Source organism: Exophiala dermatitidis, assembly GCF_000230625.1.
Source record: "Exophiala dermatitidis NIH/UT8656 unplaced genomic scaffold supercont1.3, whole genome shotgun sequence".
In the NCBI taxonomy this organism is placed as follows: domain Eukaryota; kingdom Fungi; phylum Ascomycota; class Eurotiomycetes; order Chaetothyriales; family Herpotrichiellaceae; genus Exophiala; species Exophiala dermatitidis.
The window spans coordinates 2,189,625-2,206,120 of NW_008751648.1; the positions used below are offsets into that span (position 1 = coordinate 2,189,625).

Here is a 16,496-nt window from a genome sequence, read left to right on the forward strand (position 1 = left end):
GCGGCCAAGGCACGGTGAACAACGAATGACGCGGATGGAGAATCGGAAGAAAAAGAGAGCCGCAATCACCGCCGTTCTGCCTGGACTCGCTGTCCAGTAGTTGCTGCCCCTTGTGCCTGGAATCGTCAGGCTGCGAAAAAGGTACCAGTAGTACCGGTTGCTCACGTCCCAATTCCCCGTTGTTCTGCCCAAATGCACCAGAAGTTCGCCTTGTGGAGCATCTCGCACCGCGGATTTGGCGCCTCGAACGAGGCTGTGCACGCACGGCCAATTCGCCGCTAATGATCACTCGTACAACATACAACAATGTACAATGCTTTCTGTCAGTTGTAGTGCCGACTCTCGGTCGGATACAAAGGCAAAGCATAGTGGAGGTCTCCTCCTTCTGCTCTCAGCAATCAAAAACAGAAGCTGGCGCCGACCATGGTCTGTGGAATTTCATTGTTGCTCGTCTCGAAACAGTCTCGAACCCGGCCTTGTAGTCTGCGCCGGGATTTTCTATGTTACAAACCACAGTCTGGAGATGAGCCTGATATGCATCAACAATGACCCATTCTGAGTCCACTTCAGCCTGTTCAATGACCCTTTTGGGGGCCTCATGTTTGTGGCCTTTATTTTCATCCATACACACAGTCACAATCAAACGCCTTGCTCACCAGCGGTCCCTGCTTTCCTGGATAACACCCCGCTGTCACTTAGACAAAGAGAATAACCCCACAAACGTCTGTCGCAAAAGTGATCGTGATTCATCGAGGATTTCCACTCCCCGCGATGCCCAGTCTGACTGTTCTTGCTGCCGGCCCTCGGTGTGGAGAAGGTGATTAGATGATGCTTATTACCGTTGGGCGACCAGAGAGGACTGTCCTGCAGTGCCCGACATCTGAGAATTGTGGTAAGGGGGTTGGAGTCTGATTAGTTCGTCCACACAACATCCATCTCTTCAGCGTTGAAGGACGAAAGATACTGAACATAAGCGACATGCGTAGCCCGAGTTCAACCTGGAAAGGAAGATCAGTAGCTGTCGAACAATGGACTTTTGAAATACATACCACAACAAAGAACCTTCATCATCTTCTGGAAGAAACCGGGGTGTTGTTCTTGCTGCTGGTTGGGGCGACCCTGGTTGTTCTGCAATGCTCCAGTAGCTGGGCTGATCTTAGGTTGTTGACCCACCAGATTTGCGTTGCTGTTCTGGAACTGGGCTTGAGTGCTCGCTGGAGGGGTGTTCATGTCCAATTGTCCAGCCAATTGACTACTCCTCTTCGGAAGATTGCCCCCGGCGACGCCGTTTGTACGGTCGCGAGCGTTCTTCCCCATGGCTGCCACTCCTGGCTTTGCCGGTGACCCTGGGGGCGGGGGCTGCGCCGCGTTTAAACGGTCCGACGAGATTGCTCCGCGTTCGCGTGATGGCCGCTGGCCTTCTTGACCTCGGACGGCCGACGCTCCATGGAGAGCACGAGCCGAAGCATCGGGTGGGCCGTTGATGTTGTGCAGTGCGTGAGCGGACGGATGAGCTTTCATCGCCTCCCAGCCGCGGCCACCGTTCAGCTTCATCCAGTCATATTCTCCATCTTCCACCTCGCCCGTGTTTTTGAGCGCCTGAGTAAACAAGTCGCGGCAGAAGTCGTAGTCCGGAGTATCCTCGAATCCGAGATTTCGAACATAGCTGAGATACTTGTTGAATTCCTCTGGAAGAAAATTAGCATGACATTCAGTCCAGGGTACTGAAAGCATAGAAAACACGTACCAGGAAAGCCATCGCAAAGGTCCTTGATTGCTGTGGTTTGCTTCTTCTCGCCAATCTTTTCGTACTTCTGTTTGTTTGTGGCCGCCTTCAGCCCTTGCCATGGCAGACCACCTCTCAGGAAATACATGAAGACATGGCCCAGGGCTTCCAAATCATCTCGTCGCGACTGTTCACGGCCCAAGTGTGTGTTGATGCTCATGTACCGGGCAGTTCCGGACAAGGATTTTCGTTCTCGGTATGGGATATGTTGTTTCGTCTTCGGATCGCGATATTGCTTGGCCATGCCAAAGTCAACCACGTGAATAACATTTGCTGCTTTGGTACCGGGCCGGCCGATGAGAAAGTTGTCGGGTTTGATGTCGCGGTAGATCAGGTTCTTCTCGTGTATGGTTTGGACTCGAGAAAGCTGCAAGGGAGTTAGAATGGTCCGTCGTGTAGCCGCAGGAGGAGGGCAAGTACCATCTGTTTCGCGACCATGACCACTGTCTTTATCGAGAACCGTCGGCCGCAGTGGTCGAAGAGATCTTCCAAGCTTGGCCCAAGCAGATCGATGACGAGAATGTTATGTAGACCTTCTTGGCCGAAATAATACACATTGGGGATGCCGGCTAGAGCACGTCAGTTGTTTTCCACAAACAGTGAGCAATTGTGTCATATAACTCACGGCAGCCGGACAGGATCTTGTACGTTCTGTACTCATCACGAAGTTGTGGCGCGTCGCTTTTTCTCGGTTCCTATCCCCGTTCAATGAGTTGGTTGTCGACAGAGCCGCAAGGGGTTGCTCACAAATTTGATAGCAACCTGCTGGTTGTTCAGAAGGTTGACACCCTCAAAGATGACGCCAAAAGATCCCTCGCCAATTTTCTTTCCTACGCGATAATGAACGCCAACGACATTGGAGGACGAGGAAGCCATGATTTCTGCAAAATAACGTGTCGGCCAGATGCGGCTTTGAGGATACGACAAGGAGGTTGATGGTGGGAAGGGCGCCTTGAGGTCTGAGGCTGGGGCTGGCGAGGTGCTTCACCTCCGCAACCGCGCGGTGACTGTGTCTGTCTGTCAGTGGCCTGGAAAGAAACACACGCGCAAGCACAAATGCAGAATAACATACGCTGCTGAGCTATCAGGCACAGATGGATGTCATGCGCGGAGGATTGATTGTTGCAGACAGACGTCGACAGGATCACGACTGGCTTTGAGGTGTGCAGGGCAGTCGGTGCAGTGGTGGTGAGTCTGAAGACGACGGCTCGGGGAGGATTGGAGCTCCTGCCAAGGATCGATGAGGCTACGGGCGCTACTGATGCTAGTCACTGGCACCGTGACCCAAGTGCTAGTAGGTGCCTACCTAGGTAGTGGTACTGTACAGCGCAGCGCAGTGGTAGCAGTAGTGCCGTAATGAACATAAAGTGCTTGCAATTGCCAGTGCAGGCCGATCAGGTTCTCTTTCCGCAGAAAAGAATTGATTTTAACCTGGTACTACTGAGGGACAAATACTCAATGCAAAAAAGCTTAAAAAAGGAAAAAAGGGAGTCCTCGTACTACTACAGAAACTATAAAGTATCTCGGGAGCGGTGGCACTTGCACGGAGTCCCTGGGGTTGGACTGGACCGGGCTGGACTGCTCTGCAGTAGCACCACTACTTACTACAACGTAGCGGAGAGTCGACCGCTCTACACCGCAGCCAGGAACCCACACGATCAGACGGTGAGAGGCACAGTAGTGAGGCAGCTTCTCGACGCTCCTGCTTTCTTGATGCATTCTAGTTCATCGGATATGGCCTCTTGTGCTCCATCGCCAACTCATATACATATGCCTACTTATTGGTGCAGTCCACATGTTGGGCTCCAAAAACAAAAGGAAGTGATTCAGTATCGGTTAGCCGGAGCAGTAACCAGGCCGGGGCAGTCTACACACTACTACCATGGTACTGCTGTGACTACAGTACTGTACAATCTACTGTGTAGGGACCACGAGCTCTTCTCGCCGTCCTGCTGAACCTCTACCCATACTACAGTACCATACTGGGTTATCACAGTGGCTGTTCTGCATCCTCAGCCAGACTTCATGCAGTGGTGGCGGAGACCTCAGGCTGGCAACGGTTGGGTGCAACCTGTCAGAAACCATCAGCGGCGTGTCGGCGGCCAATTACTCTGCCCGGATCAATGTCCGAGCGCCATCAAACAACCCCTGAATGCGCCCTGGGTTTCAATTAATACACGCTTTAACAACGAGTTCTTCCTCGAGCTCAAATCACAAAGAGAATCCATCCAGCAACATAACGGCTCTGGATCAAATTGATTACCTAGGTAGCAGCGCTACCTGCGCTGGATAATTCGCCCATGCACCTTCGGCGTGGGCTGGGAATAGTACATGGTACAACACAATTTTCCTTTGTTCCGATATGCCATGCCTTCCTCTGGCACCCATGCAATTTGCAGCAACAACTCCCGTCTGCTTGAAACATTCTTGATACCGTGATCTCAACGCGCACGCTGTGGTCTGCCCATTAATTCACTGCAGTCGATTATCCGTTCGAGTATGCCCAGTAGTCGTTACTCGTCTGTTGGAGCTATCCTTCCGCTCTCCAACGCCCTTTTCTCAGCTTGAGTCCTACCACCTCCGTTCCGTGAGCTCTGAGCTCAGTTGTCATTGCCAGGTAATATTCTGCCCCCGTCTTGCTGATCTGCCCTTGCCACCAAGTTTCTTCATATCATTTCAGCGAGCGGAGGCCGAACGCCGATCGGGGGTACGTGATAGGACTTTGCCGTGACTCCCATGAGCTCGTGTGACATTGCGGAGTGGTGAAGGTGTTGCTGGTTGAAATGGCACACTCAGATCGCGTGGGATGGATGTCGCTAAATCAGATTCACTGGGTCTCTTGAAGAGACCCCCGAAGTGAAGACTCCGGCTCTTCTTCACCGTCCTACCGTCACCAGTGCTGACACCGCGATTGATATCTCGCTGGGACAAGGGGGATGGTGTAACTGGAGTGGCTGTGCCTGTGGTCCCAGCTCCTGCACTTTTGGGATGATGCCCTGTCAATATTTTGACTGACTTGGAGCGAGAGAACATTCCTATACCACTCCTACTCTTCTTTAAGACCCCAGAATGATGTCCTCCGATTGCTTGGCCTCTGGTGGGAGTAGGGTTTGGCGTGGTATGAGAGCTATGGAGGTAGCTCTCTGCTCCGCGTCGTTGATTCGCTTTTGAAGCAGGCGTGTCTCTCGCATACTGACTAAGATCCCCCAGCGACGGAGAATAGATCGGAGCATCTTCGAGAGAGAGGGATTCATTGTCGTCTTCATCCTGCCTGCTTGAGTTCTTGTCTTCTGCATCTTGTTGGGATGGTGTCGGACATTTCTCCAGGGTGGTTTGAACCGGACGCCCTTCCAGCAAGGGAGGAGAGCCCATGAGATGTGGTGGATGCATCCGCAAAGGATTCCAGGGCTCCTGTATTCCGTGCGTGGATTTTGATTGTACGGTTCCATTCTTGTTGTTTGCAGATAGAACGCTGGTGGATGGAGTGCTTTGAGGAGCAAGTTTGTCTCCTGGAGTACGAGCAGCTGGTGCGGGCGTGGACGGTCCATGTGAGACTGTCACAGGAGATGACGAGGATGGGAGCCTCGCAGCGGGAGATCGCAATGAATTAGAGGTTGTCAAGGCCTGTCGTCCTGCTTCACCTCGTTCCACAGCCTCTTTGTCCCTTCTGGAATTGAAAAAGGACGATCTAGATCTGAGAAAGGGGATGTTGTGTGGCCGCGAGGCGTGGAAGTCTAGTTTGTCAACGGCGCTGGCAAAGGACCTGGTCAACGATCCAAACGCAGAGTCATTGTCGCTTTGCTCAGCATTCTCATCTGGCACGACCTCGTCAATGATGTCGCCCAGGAGAGGCGGGTCTTCTTTGTTTCCGGACGCTTCTTTGCCGCTGTTGACTGGTTTGCGCCGAATATGGCCATTGCCTGTGAGTCCTTTGATTTTTCCTCTGTACAAATTCAAGGCTTCTGTCCGTCGACGTGCAATGCCCTGTTCAAACGAAACAATCTCCTGCCCACCCAATCCGTCAACTGTTCCATTCTGTGCATGCTGTTCATTCTGCCTACGCAAAGATGAGGACTTGAATTTGTTTTTGACAGCATCCCACGGTCTCAACATTCGTCCACGTCTTCCCACTGCATCAGCTGGGTTACTGTCATCTCTGGTACGGCTTGAGCTTGCCGGATGCCCACTGTTTTGCTGTTCATGAAGATTCGCACAGTTTTCCTGTGTACCCGTTGGAATGGCCGCCTGTCCAACATGTGAGTGCCATGTGGGCGAAGAGAGCTCGGCATCAGTCAATTCGGAACAGTGTACTCCTTCCACACGTGCAACTTTGACATTAGAGGTGCTGGTGAGTATTGGGGCCGATATTACACTTCGAGCAACGGTGGACGTGCTCGTGGCCTTGGGCAGTTGGACAGAACGACTTCGAGGGTGTCGCGATTGGGACGATGAACGTCTAAACGGCAGCCAGGAAAGTCGTCGTGTTCGTTGCACTCGGCGATGAGAGCCGCCTGCGTCTGGGAGCGCAGCTTCTCTGTTGCCCGAACTCATGTCAGTTGCAGTACCGTTCGCCTTTCTTTCTGGTGACGTTGAACCAAGGCCTCCTTCAGCGGCTTCGGTTTCAGAGGGATGACCAGGTGATGCCGGAGGCTGGTTCAGGGGGTCGCATCGATAAGAGAGTCTGGAATCCGATCGCTCATGCAAATCGGCCCTGGAAGGAACTCGGGCAGCTGGGGTTGAGTCAGCGGATAAGGAGCATCAAGGGTTGAACCTCGACTTACCTTGTCGTGAACCAGCACGGCTGATGGACCTAACGTGATCGAGTGAGAAAATCGAGAAAGAGCCTCTACTACGAGAATGTTCACGGGGAGCCATGGTGTCTAAGGCAGACAAAGCTCGAAGGATGCCTCACAACACCTGGATGAGCCGGGGGACCTCACGGAAGACGAACAGTGCGAGACGATGATTGAGCAGACAGGCAGATATGGGACCTTGGACTTCAACAAGGAACAGAGAATGAGTTGAGGATGCAGGTAAGTAGGGCGCCGACTGCAGTGCGAGTGCGAATCCACAGATGCAAGTATCAGATGCGGCAGGAACATATCGAAACGAGCAAACCTTGAACATACAGCCGCTGCCACTATCTTTCTCGACAGCATTGAATCCTGTTCTTCGAATCTCCTTTTCCTTCTTCATGATGCTGCAATCAATCCTCATCGCCAAACATGCTCTTGTCCGCCGGACCCTCCTTCAGGTACCGCTTTGGGGTCTAGTAAGCCCTGGTTCTTCGAGGACATTTCCATACATCACTGTTGTCCTGAAAGAGCACACGGCGTAAATGTAAAAGGACTCAGCTAATATTTGCATTCTAGTCCAATTTGCAGACCTTGCAAAACATCTACACTGAGTCTCATGCTAATGGAGTTGTAGTTGGTAAGCCAGCCGTCATTTAACCGCGGTTAAATCAGCCACATTGTCCTCCATCCGCTCGACAATGTGGGGAGACGACCCATCCACTCCTCGAATATAAACCTTTACATTGTACATCAACAGCCCGCGGCCCCACCAAGTTAGAATACAACATACACGCAGCAATAAACACGGACTGTGTCGACATAACGTGTCGCAAGAGGGAACCTGTCCTACGGTCGAGACGATGCCATATACATTGAAGGGACGGAATGTTTTGGTGACTGGTGGCTCGAGGCAAGCATTGACAACACCAAGATCAGCTACGACCTCTAATGAAGAATCTGTAGGGGACTGGGAGCTCTGATATGTGAGAAGTTCGCTGCGGAAGGTTCTAACCTTGTGGTCAACTACGTGAGCAGGAAGGATAGGGCCGACCAGGTGGCCGAGAAATGCCGCAAGGAATTCGGAGTCAAAGTCGTGGTTATTCAAGCAGTGAGCCCCATACAATTTCCAGACCAAAGGGTCCGCGGGTGCCGGCACTAATTCAAGCACGTAGGACATTGGTGTAGCTGAAGACAGCATCCGCCTCGTCAAGGAGACTGTTCAGCAACTCGGTGGGCTTGATATCATTATCAACAATGCTGGGTGGACGAGATTCGCCAACTTTGGTGATATCAACGACCTTAGCCACGATGAGTGGAACAAGGTACGACGAAACCAGCAATGGTCTCAGCCAATACTCACTGATCTAGTGTTGGTCCACGAATGTGATGTCCCAATTGGTCTTGATGCAGGAAGCTGCTCCCATCTTCAACGCCAATCCAGACGGTGGAGTCTTTCTCATTTCGTCCTCGATTGCTGTGAGTCCGCCTGGAGTTCATTCCTGGCACCTGCTCAGCTCCTGCAGGGGAAAGTGTGTAGTGGAAGCAGCATGGGCTATTCAGTTACCAAGGCTGCCGGCCTCCATCTCATGAAATGTCTTGCCTCCACACAGGGGCCAAAGGTCAGAGTCAACGCTGTCTTGCCAGGCCTGCTGTTGACCGAGTGGGTGAGTTCTTGCACACTAGACTGGAAGATTCGGCCCAGTCCTTCTGCGACTAACACCATTCGCAGGGTCTTCGATATAGTGAAGAAAGAATCCAAGCTGCTAAGAACGCTGCCGCGTTGAAGCATGAGGTCTGTCATATTTTCTTTTCCCCTGAGCCAAGCTGACGCCCAAAAGACCTATTTGGAGGATTGCGCAGATGCGTACATCTCCACGGCCAAGAACACGTCTATGACCGGCCAGCAAATTGTAGTTGGTATGTCTACTAGTCCGGGCCAAAGATGTATTGCTAACATAGACAGACGCCGGCATGGTCATTGCATAAGTCCGATGTCTGTCCCCTGACCTACGACTTCACGATGACTCCGGCACAAAAAGTGGTTGAGAGAATCGATGTAACTTTTGATTGCCAACGATGACCGGCTGGGAGAAGAACCCCGCGCGAGAAGCAGCTGCAGCTCCGTAGCTCTTCTTCAGGGAAGAAACGGTAATTGTTGGGAAGACAAGTCGCCGGTCAGGCCCCTCTCCGGGTGGAATGGTGTTGACAAGCAATGGCTTTGTACTCTGATCAACGGTTTCATGCAACTCGGTGATCGCATATGGTAGGCCAACAGGGATAGAGTCAACTTCCGCCCTCAAAACTTCTGGGACGTCTTCGTCGGTAAAAGCTCTCATATCTGTTCCGAAATTGATCCTGGACACGCGTTCCTGTGGTGCTGTATGCTTTGCAAAGGCGTACAGTGGCCTGATTGCCCTACCGCGTCTCAGGATCTCGGTTGCTGTGAGCGCACGGAAGTCGATCGCGCACATCTGCGGCCTAATTTTTGGTGCATAAGGAACTTGGTTCGGATTACTGCCCTGCGGTTTCTGAACTGGGTTATAAGGAGGAATGTAAAGCCGGTTCCGGATGGCATTGACCAGCATTCTCGCTCCCAGAGGCGCAAGCAGACTCGTTAATTCTGCAACGTTGATAGTGTCCGGATTGGGGATGGGCAGACCCGGTGCGGGCGTTTGGTCCAGGATAATCCCCTCGTCGAACTTCTTCGGATGCAAAGTCTGCAGCGTGATTCCGGTAGTCGTGCGGCCATGGATAATGGTCCACTGAATAGGAGCAGCGCCCCGCAAATCAGGGAGCATTGAAGGATGGACATTGAGACCCGAGTACTTTGCATTATTCAGAATCCTCGGTGGGATCAACAACCCGAACGAGACGGCTATCACCAGATTGATAGAGCTGACGTTGCTGGTACGATACTCCGGGGGGTTCCATCCTCTGAAAGTGTCGATTTGATGGACAGGAAGCCCCAACTCCAATGAGACAGGTTTGATAAATGGTGGCTTGAGCAGTTTCAGACCGCGGCCGGTCCTTTTGTCGGTCTTGGTCACGACATCGATGGAAAGGATATTGCTTTCCGGTGACTGGGAATAGTCATACAGAGCCTTCAAGGAGGCCGTGCTGAATGCATCGGAGCCGCAGAATAGGATCCGCAGCGGCTCGCCTGGGTCTTTCTTGTCGGAAGAAAAATAACGCTGGGAATGATAGCAGTAATTGAAGGGGCCGCCAGGGAACGTCCTTGGGCGTCTAGATCTTCCTGCGCGAAGGCATACAGATACTAAAGTCGAGGGAGGTCTCATGCCTCGATAGGGGCATTGGCGATCTCGAGTGGGATGTGGGATATTTACATATGTGCTGCCCAAGAATCCGTTCAAGGGGAGACAGATGCTGCGCAAGGCTGTGTTTTAGGTATGTCCGGTGAGTTAGAAAAGATACATCCTGTTTAGGCAAGAGACTGCGCTGTTAACCCACGTTCTAAAAGCTGTGTATTGGTTTAGGGCGGGAGGCAGCCGTCAGCCTCGGTTTGCGGGGATGTTTCTCAGTGGATAAGCAGCCCGGGCTGTCTCGTCGTTGACACACATCAGTCGGATTGCGATTGTGAGAGGTCGCGCAGGGCTAGCAGCAATATTGTGACTTCTCGCATGTGTGAGAGTTGTTTCTCCCACTGTACTACTCTTGCCGGCCTTTTACCGTTGGCAAACTACAACTACACTACGTTTTCATTGATACTCTGGAGTCCTCGTCCCATCTGCGCAGTGTAATCTCCCCAGATCGAACCACGACATTCTCGTCCACCACCCGCGATTACTTGTGACACACGATCCGGCTCACAATTCGATCTGCTGCAACATGGCCGAGCATTCAGAGCCGCCATCCACGCAAGGGCATGAGGAGACACCTCCTCCAACGGGGACAGCGCAGGACACAGATCGCGCCAGCCAGAAACAGCCTGGGGTGACGGCCGAAGATGCGGACTCAGACCCAGACTTTGACGACCTTGACGGTATGTACCAGCAGCCTACCTACCCTCCGCTATCACGAACACATGGAAACCAAAAAAAGAAGAAAGATGAGCGCAAACCAAGAGACTAACTTGTTACGAACTAGATGTGCTCGACCAATTCTCCGCGGCGACAGCAGCCCAGTCGTCCAAACCGCAATCGCTGTCCCAACCTAGTCCGTCCTCCTCAGGGCCAGGCAGACCAGCAGCAGCAGCAACGACGGTGGGCTCCTCAAGTACAGAGACGGCATTACCTCCCGACATCCCAATCCCGACGGGCCCTCATGCAAACGAGACCGAAGAAGAATTCATGGCGCGGCTGACGGCCGAGATGTCGAGCGTCATGTCCAAGATGTCACAGGACCCGGCAGCATCAGCGGCTACGCCCGAAGACATTGCCAAGATGGGCAAGGAGCTAGAGGAGTTCACGTACAAGATGGAAGCGGAGGGCGTGAAGCCCGAAGACCTACTAAAAGCCATTCTGGGCGAGGACACGGGCGCACGAGTAGGTGAGCTGGCCGAGGCAGAACGGGAACGGGAGCGGCGAGAAAGCGAATCGAAATCGAAACAAAAACCGGCACCGACAACATCCAGCAGCACTACTAAGGCTGGCGCGCCTACCATTGCAAACGCCGAAGGCCCCTCGTCCAAATCACAACCTGCATCCAAACCATCTTCATTCGAAGACACGATCCGCAGGACCATGGCGCGAATGGAATCGTCGTCCGCGGCCGCCGCAAGCGCCACAGCCCAGGCATCCGCCCCCAAGTCGGAAGAAGACATGCTAGCGGAACTTCTGCGCGCATTGGAATCCGAAGGCGGCGGCGCCGGCGGTGAAGGTGGTGACGCAGGCGACCTGTCCAAGATGTTTCTGGGCATGATGGAACAACTGACCAACAAGGACATGTTGTACGAGCCCATGAAGGAGTTGAGCGCCAAATACCCGGAATGGCTGGCGCAGAACCGTGCGACGCTGCCGAAAGCCGAGTTTGAACGTTTCTCGCGTCAGCGCGTCATTGTCGATGAGATTGTCGCGAAATTCGAAGAGTCGTCTTATAGTGATGCCAGTGCCCAGTGTCGCGAGTTTGTTTGGGAGAAAATGCAGGCCATGCAGGGCGAAGGCGCTCCGCCAGAAGATCTCATTGCTAACCCTTTGCCTGGGATGGGTATACCGGGACTGGGATCGGGCGAAGATGCTGAAAAGGTCCTGGAGGAGGGGTGTCCGACTCAATAGTAGTAGAGGGAGTAGTGGCAACGGTCAGTATAAGCTACTCGTCGGTGTATGTGGGTGACATGAGAAGGAATACGGCAGAAGAAAGCAACGAGCGTTCTGAACGAATCATCGGTCTGAGATTGTCGCTCGAGAAGTTGAATAGGCCTAACAGCAGACAGAACGGAATCCATCCACCAGTGAGACGGCTGTGCAGTGGTCGAGAGGAGACCCGTGTTATCGTTTCACGATACTGCATGTTCGATCTGATCTAAGGTATCTCATATACCCGGATACCTGTTACCTACAGTACTCCAATTAGGTACCTAGAGTAGGATATACATGTGATACTACTATGAGACGGAGAGCTCGCTACCTAGGTACCTACCTGCCTGTGTTGACAAGGTATTGAATTTCGGCACATTTTGACGATTTAGTATACTACGATGCCGGCAGAGTGCCAGATAGAATACTCGAGGATAGAAATTACATTGTGTACACGACGGTTATTCATTGATGGGGCGGGCCAAGCACACCCGTTTCTACAGGCATTGACAAGACAGCCACTGGGTCTAGTCTCTGGTATCATGCATTACTAAGGAACAACACTTCGCAGCCTGCCGACGGGCTCGTTCAAAACCAGAACCGCTCACAATGCAGTTCTCACAAAATAATCCTACCAGCCACAGATGATGACAATCCACAGGGAGCCCTCTACAGAGAGCCAGCTTGCCAGGAGAGAAAGAGTGCCGTGGTTTCCCACCTCCCTCCGGACAAATTTCAAGAAAGATCCATATTAGAATCATGATAGTCCCGCGCAACATTGGCGTCATGGGCATTCTGATCCGCTTGACGTTGCTGCTGCTGTTGCCGTTCTGTATCCGTCGGACTCGCCATCCACTGTGTCTGTGACATCCCACGCCGGTGCTGATTCTGAGCAACAAGCTCTTCGAATAGCTGATCATATTCCTCCATGTCGACCTCGTTGTCGTCAATCAAGAAGTCATCGTCGTCGCCATTGCCATTGCCACCGCTGTGTTCAAGGCGGTTGTCGCCCCTAGCTGCGTCTTGTACATCACCACCCATTTCGGCGATTCGCGCATAATACTCGACCAATGCATCGTCAACATCATGAATTTCAGTCGGAGACAAATCCGCTCCTCCATCCTCCTCTGCCTCTGGTACTGCTCGACCGGACAGACCATACAGTGGCACCATGGCAGGGTTATTATCATGCATAGCCGAGTCGATACCGTCTGCCTCATCTTCTTCTTCCGGCGGCGCCAGGACACCTTGCTCCAGCAAAGCCCGACGATTCATCTCTTCCTCCCACTGTCTTCGTTCGCGCACGAAATCCATTCGGAGGACTTGATCGCCGTAGATATCGGTGCGTGAATCGTCTCGCCGCCGTCGGATGCGGTCGAGAAACTGGGTTTTCTTCTTGTCTCTCCCTTGAGCCGCATGTCTGGCCAATGCTGCTGCGGCGCCTGCGTCTCGTGAACGCCGTTCCCAACTGCCAGTGTTGGGGAATCCGTGTGTTCCACTGCCCATGGACATTACAGGGCGGTTGTTGGCATTCGTTGCACTCGAGCCTGACTCAGGCGGCGTAATAAGTTTGACAGAAGCTTCTGAGCCACCGGTGCCATTGCCGTTTATATTTGTGTCTGACGTGTAGTTTGTTGTTGCCTTTCCCTCCGGCGTCTTTTGCAGCAGCCCTATACCGAAGCCGCATGCTTGTCCATCTCGCCTGTCTGGTCCCGTGGACTGTGTACCGAACTTGTTTCCGCCAACTTGGATAATTCCATTCTCATCCACGAATCCCCCGCCACGTGCAGGTCCACTAACCGGCGAAGAACTCAGCAAAGACGTCGAGTCATCGGTCTCATCGTCGACCGGCGCCGCATTGTTCAGGAAGGCTGTTGGCATATAGTTCAAATTCAAATTGGCATTCGCATTCGCATTCGCATTCCGAGATGACCGCAGCGGCGACGGCGTCGGCGGAGCGTGGGCATGGAACGGGACAAGGCGAGGTCGAATCCGATCTGCGGACTTGGCAGCGACGAAATAACTGCTGTACGGCTCTGCTGGCGGCGATGGTCGTGGCGGCGGCGGCGATGAAAGTGAGAACATTGTACGCTTGGGCCCCAGGCTCAGGCATACGCTCACTCACGTGCTTTGCCTCGTTCGGTGTGTGCCGTCGGTGCAAGAAGACCAAAGAACACAGGAACTCGTAGTAGACACAGGTTATGAACGAGTTGCAATCGGCGTTTGGGGTGATGGTGTTCGATCGAGAGGGTACAGCAGTCCGTCAACACTCTACGCGCTTCAAGCCAATGCAAGTGACGCGGGAGTTGCCAGCCCTGCTTTCGACACGACGTGCAGTGCAAATCATGGGCTGAACGCGAATCCAGGCTGCAGACGCGTCAGAGACCAGAGCTAGTCCTGTTTGGGTCTAATGGACCAGACTTTGCTTACTAAGGTACCTACCAACGTGCAAATCACCCGGGATGACCCTTATGAGTACCTCATAACTCGACCTTCACGTTGGTGCTGACATTGGTCTGCATCGTCAAGGCTGTGCTGACTTCCTCTGTCCCGAAAATCGCTCTTTGAATCGATCCATTAAGGTAGCACACATATATCTCGCATGCAGTTACCATGCACAGAACGAGAACGCCTTTACCGTGGCCAGTCTCGGCTTGGTAATCATTCAACATGACAATCAATTGATTTGTGTTCTACTTAGCCAATTCGCCATACTCCGATCACTTTCAATTAGCCCTTCTGTACACATCAAACAAGATGGGGACTCCTGAAGGAATGGTGCGCATAGCACAGATTAGGTCCGCTAACTAGCAAAGAAAAAAAACACCTCCCACGCCATGATATGCCCACTTCAAACCCTGAGTAAGCGCTGGCCGACGGATTTTTGACCGGGAAACACCACCTCCAACGGCTTTCCCGCGCTAAGTCCAGATAAAATTCGTGACAATCGTGACGGTCCAGTTGCTGGGTAACAAATTGGGATGGTTTGCCAGTTTAAAAGTTGGATGCTGTGTTGACTGGGCCCGGTTGATGATATTGATCCAAGGTCGAGCGGAAAGGCGTAGAATCCGATCCCGTATTTGCACTGAGTTTGTCTTGGTTCAAATTGGGGTCGTACAGATCATCATCATGGAGGTTCCTCTTCTTGCCCCAGATGCGCCAGGCAGTGTATGCCAGTCCAGCAAGAAGCAAGGCACCGCCGACACCACCAACCACGCCGCCAATTGTCTTTTTGGCTGTTGAGCTCAGGCCGGAGCTGCTGTGATGACCGCTGCCGCTAGTCAATGAGGCTGGGTCGACGCTTGTGGTGACCGGAACCACACTGCTGCCTGTGCTTGTAATGTGTACGGTACTACCGGCGCTGACGCTTGTGATTGTGGTGATGACTTCTTGAGTAGCACTTGTTGTTATCAATGTTCTCGACGGGGTCACTGTGCTAGTGGAGACGGTAGACACGGAAGCCTCAGTAGTGGTGGCAGAGCCCTCCGAATTGGTGGGAGTATAGGTGGATGTGCGGACGATCACGGTGGTGGAAGGAGACCATGTTGGCGTTTGCGTGACAGTGGAGGACTCGACGCTGATGCTACCGGAACTTGTTTGAGTGAGGCTGGAGGTCGTGTCATCGTCACTGCTGGAGGACGATGTTGGTACTGATGATGAAGTCTGGGTAGCGCTTGTGGTATCTGAACCGCCGGTAGACAGTTGGACGCTCTGGCGTTTGAAGAGGGCTATTGCGTCGTCTAAGGCGTCGGCGGACACCGCAGAGGCGAAGAGCGTGCCAAACAGAACGGCTGAGATCTTCATTGTGGTAGAGGAGGGAGGAATCGAACGGATTCGAAAACGTGGTTAATGAGAATTAGAGGGCGGGAAAACTCGGTTGTTCGAAGGACGGCTTTGAATGAAGACGTGCAGGGAAGTGAGCGTCCGGATTGTGTTGGTGTTGGAAAAGGGTGAGTGTCAATGGTGGATCAACAATGGCGGCTACAATCGAGCCAGGAATCGTGTGCTGCTGAAGGCGAACTGATAGAACGTGAGACAAAGAGAACAAAGAAAGAAGTGTGTGTCGAGTAGTAGTTGGTGGGAACTTGAAGAGAAGAAAAGTGTCAGTCCGAAGAAGGTAGGTAGTACTGCGGTAGCAGGATGATAATGCAAGGACCAAAATCCGGCGAGAGACTGGAAGCGCAGAAGTGTGTCAGTCTCAAGTGTCAGTAACAGTGGTGTGCCTGCGCTGGTGTCTGACCAACACGCAAAATAACCGAAGCGCTAATATTAGTACCACCTCTGCAGTTCCGCGTATGAGTGGGAAAGATAGTTGTACAACTGTACAGGCTTATGATTATACCAGTGGGGAGAGGACGACTCCCTAGCGCCACCGAGACTTTACCTGGGTGCTAAATATCTTCAACTGTAGCAACCACAGCCAGGGGCACCACAGGCAACGGTTTTAATCCCAAGTCCAGGCATTGAAGCCCCGAAGCTGCCCACTGGGACCGCAAAATGGCGGGTCTCAGGGTAAACTTGGTCCCTAACTTGCGCGCCAGATCAACGGCTCGGGCGGAACCCACTGCATGCAGTGCTGCGGGAAAATAACAGGCATGGTCACGTGGGAGCCACTTTCTTGCAGAGAATGTCTCACTTCTTGCTCCTGGTCATGCCAATCGC

General features: G+C 52.8%; 7 protein-coding genes across 7 annotated transcripts; 2 read left to right on the forward strand and 5 right to left on the reverse strand.

The window, feature by feature from the left end:
* Positions 1–1,011: 1,011 nt before the first annotated feature.
* Positions 1,012–2,662, reverse strand: HMPREF1120_03778 (casein kinase 1; the record flags this gene model as incomplete). Its single annotated transcript, XM_009157861.1, has 5 exons — positions 1,012–1,688; positions 1,748–2,153; positions 2,207–2,355; positions 2,412–2,481; positions 2,534–2,662. The coding sequence occupies 5 exons, from the start codon at positions 2,660–2,662 to the stop codon at positions 1,012–1,014; spliced, it is 1,431 nt and encodes a 476-aa protein (XP_009156109.1).
* A 1,364-nt stretch (positions 2,663–4,026) lies between these two features.
* On the reverse strand, positions 4,027–6,661 carry HMPREF1120_03779 (uncharacterized protein; the record flags this gene model as incomplete). Its single annotated transcript, XM_009157862.1, has 2 exons — positions 4,027–6,516; positions 6,568–6,661. 2 exons carry the CDS (start codon positions 6,659–6,661, stop codon positions 4,463–4,465), a joined length of 2,148 nt encoding a protein of 715 aa, XP_009156110.1. The 3' UTR covers positions 4,027–4,462.
* A 781-nt stretch (positions 6,662–7,442) lies between these two features.
* Positions 7,443–8,568, forward strand: HMPREF1120_03780 (short chain dehydrogenase; the record flags this gene model as incomplete). Its single annotated transcript, XM_009157863.1, has 8 exons — positions 7,443–7,541; positions 7,574–7,690; positions 7,755–7,904; positions 7,951–8,058; positions 8,106–8,246; positions 8,312–8,374; positions 8,421–8,499; positions 8,546–8,568. The coding sequence occupies 8 exons, from the start codon at positions 7,443–7,445 to the stop codon at positions 8,566–8,568; spliced, it is 780 nt and encodes a 259-aa protein (XP_009156111.1).
* HMPREF1120_03781 (methionyl-tRNA formyltransferase) lies at positions 7,477–10,006 on the reverse strand. Its single transcript, XM_009157864.1, has one exon. It carries the CDS (start codon positions 9,876–9,878, stop codon positions 8,598–8,600), a length of 1,281 nt encoding a protein of 426 aa, XP_009156112.1. The 5' UTR covers positions 9,879–10,006; the 3' UTR covers positions 7,477–8,597.
* Positions 10,007–10,428: 422 nt separating this feature from the next.
* HMPREF1120_03782 (uncharacterized protein) lies at positions 10,429–11,813 on the forward strand (the record flags this gene model as incomplete). The annotated part of the gene is made up of 2 exons (XM_009157865.1): positions 10,429–10,582; positions 10,687–11,813. 2 exons carry the CDS (start codon positions 10,429–10,431, stop codon positions 11,811–11,813), a joined length of 1,281 nt encoding a protein of 426 aa, XP_009156113.1.
* A 419-nt stretch (positions 11,814–12,232) lies between these two features.
* On the reverse strand, positions 12,233–14,202 carry HMPREF1120_03783 (uncharacterized protein). Its single transcript, XM_009157866.1, has one exon. The coding sequence runs from the start codon at positions 13,917–13,919 to the stop codon at positions 12,570–12,572; it is 1,350 nt and encodes a 449-aa protein (XP_009156114.1). The 5' UTR covers positions 13,920–14,202; the 3' UTR covers positions 12,233–12,569.
* A 47-nt stretch (positions 14,203–14,249) lies between these two features.
* On the reverse strand, positions 14,250–16,225 carry HMPREF1120_03784 (uncharacterized protein). The gene has a single exon (XM_009157867.1). The coding sequence runs from the start codon at positions 15,636–15,638 to the stop codon at positions 14,829–14,831; it is 810 nt and encodes a 269-aa protein (XP_009156115.1). The 5' UTR covers positions 15,639–16,225; the 3' UTR covers positions 14,250–14,828.
* Between the last annotated feature and the right edge of the window lie 271 nt (positions 16,226–16,496).

Excerpts from the sequence above, each read along its gene's own strand:
- HMPREF1120_03784 (XM_009157867.1), bottom strand. The coding sequence starts at position 15,638 with ATGAAGATCTCAGCCGTTCTGTTTGGCACGCTCTTCGCCTCTGCGGTG.
- HMPREF1120_03781 (XM_009157864.1), bottom strand. The coding sequence starts at position 9,878 with ATGAGACCTCCCTCGACTTTAGTATCTGTATGCCTTCGCGCAGGAAGA.
- HMPREF1120_03783 (XM_009157866.1), bottom strand. The coding sequence starts at position 13,919 with ATGTTCTCACTTTCATCGCCGCCGCCGCCACGACCATCGCCGCCAGCA.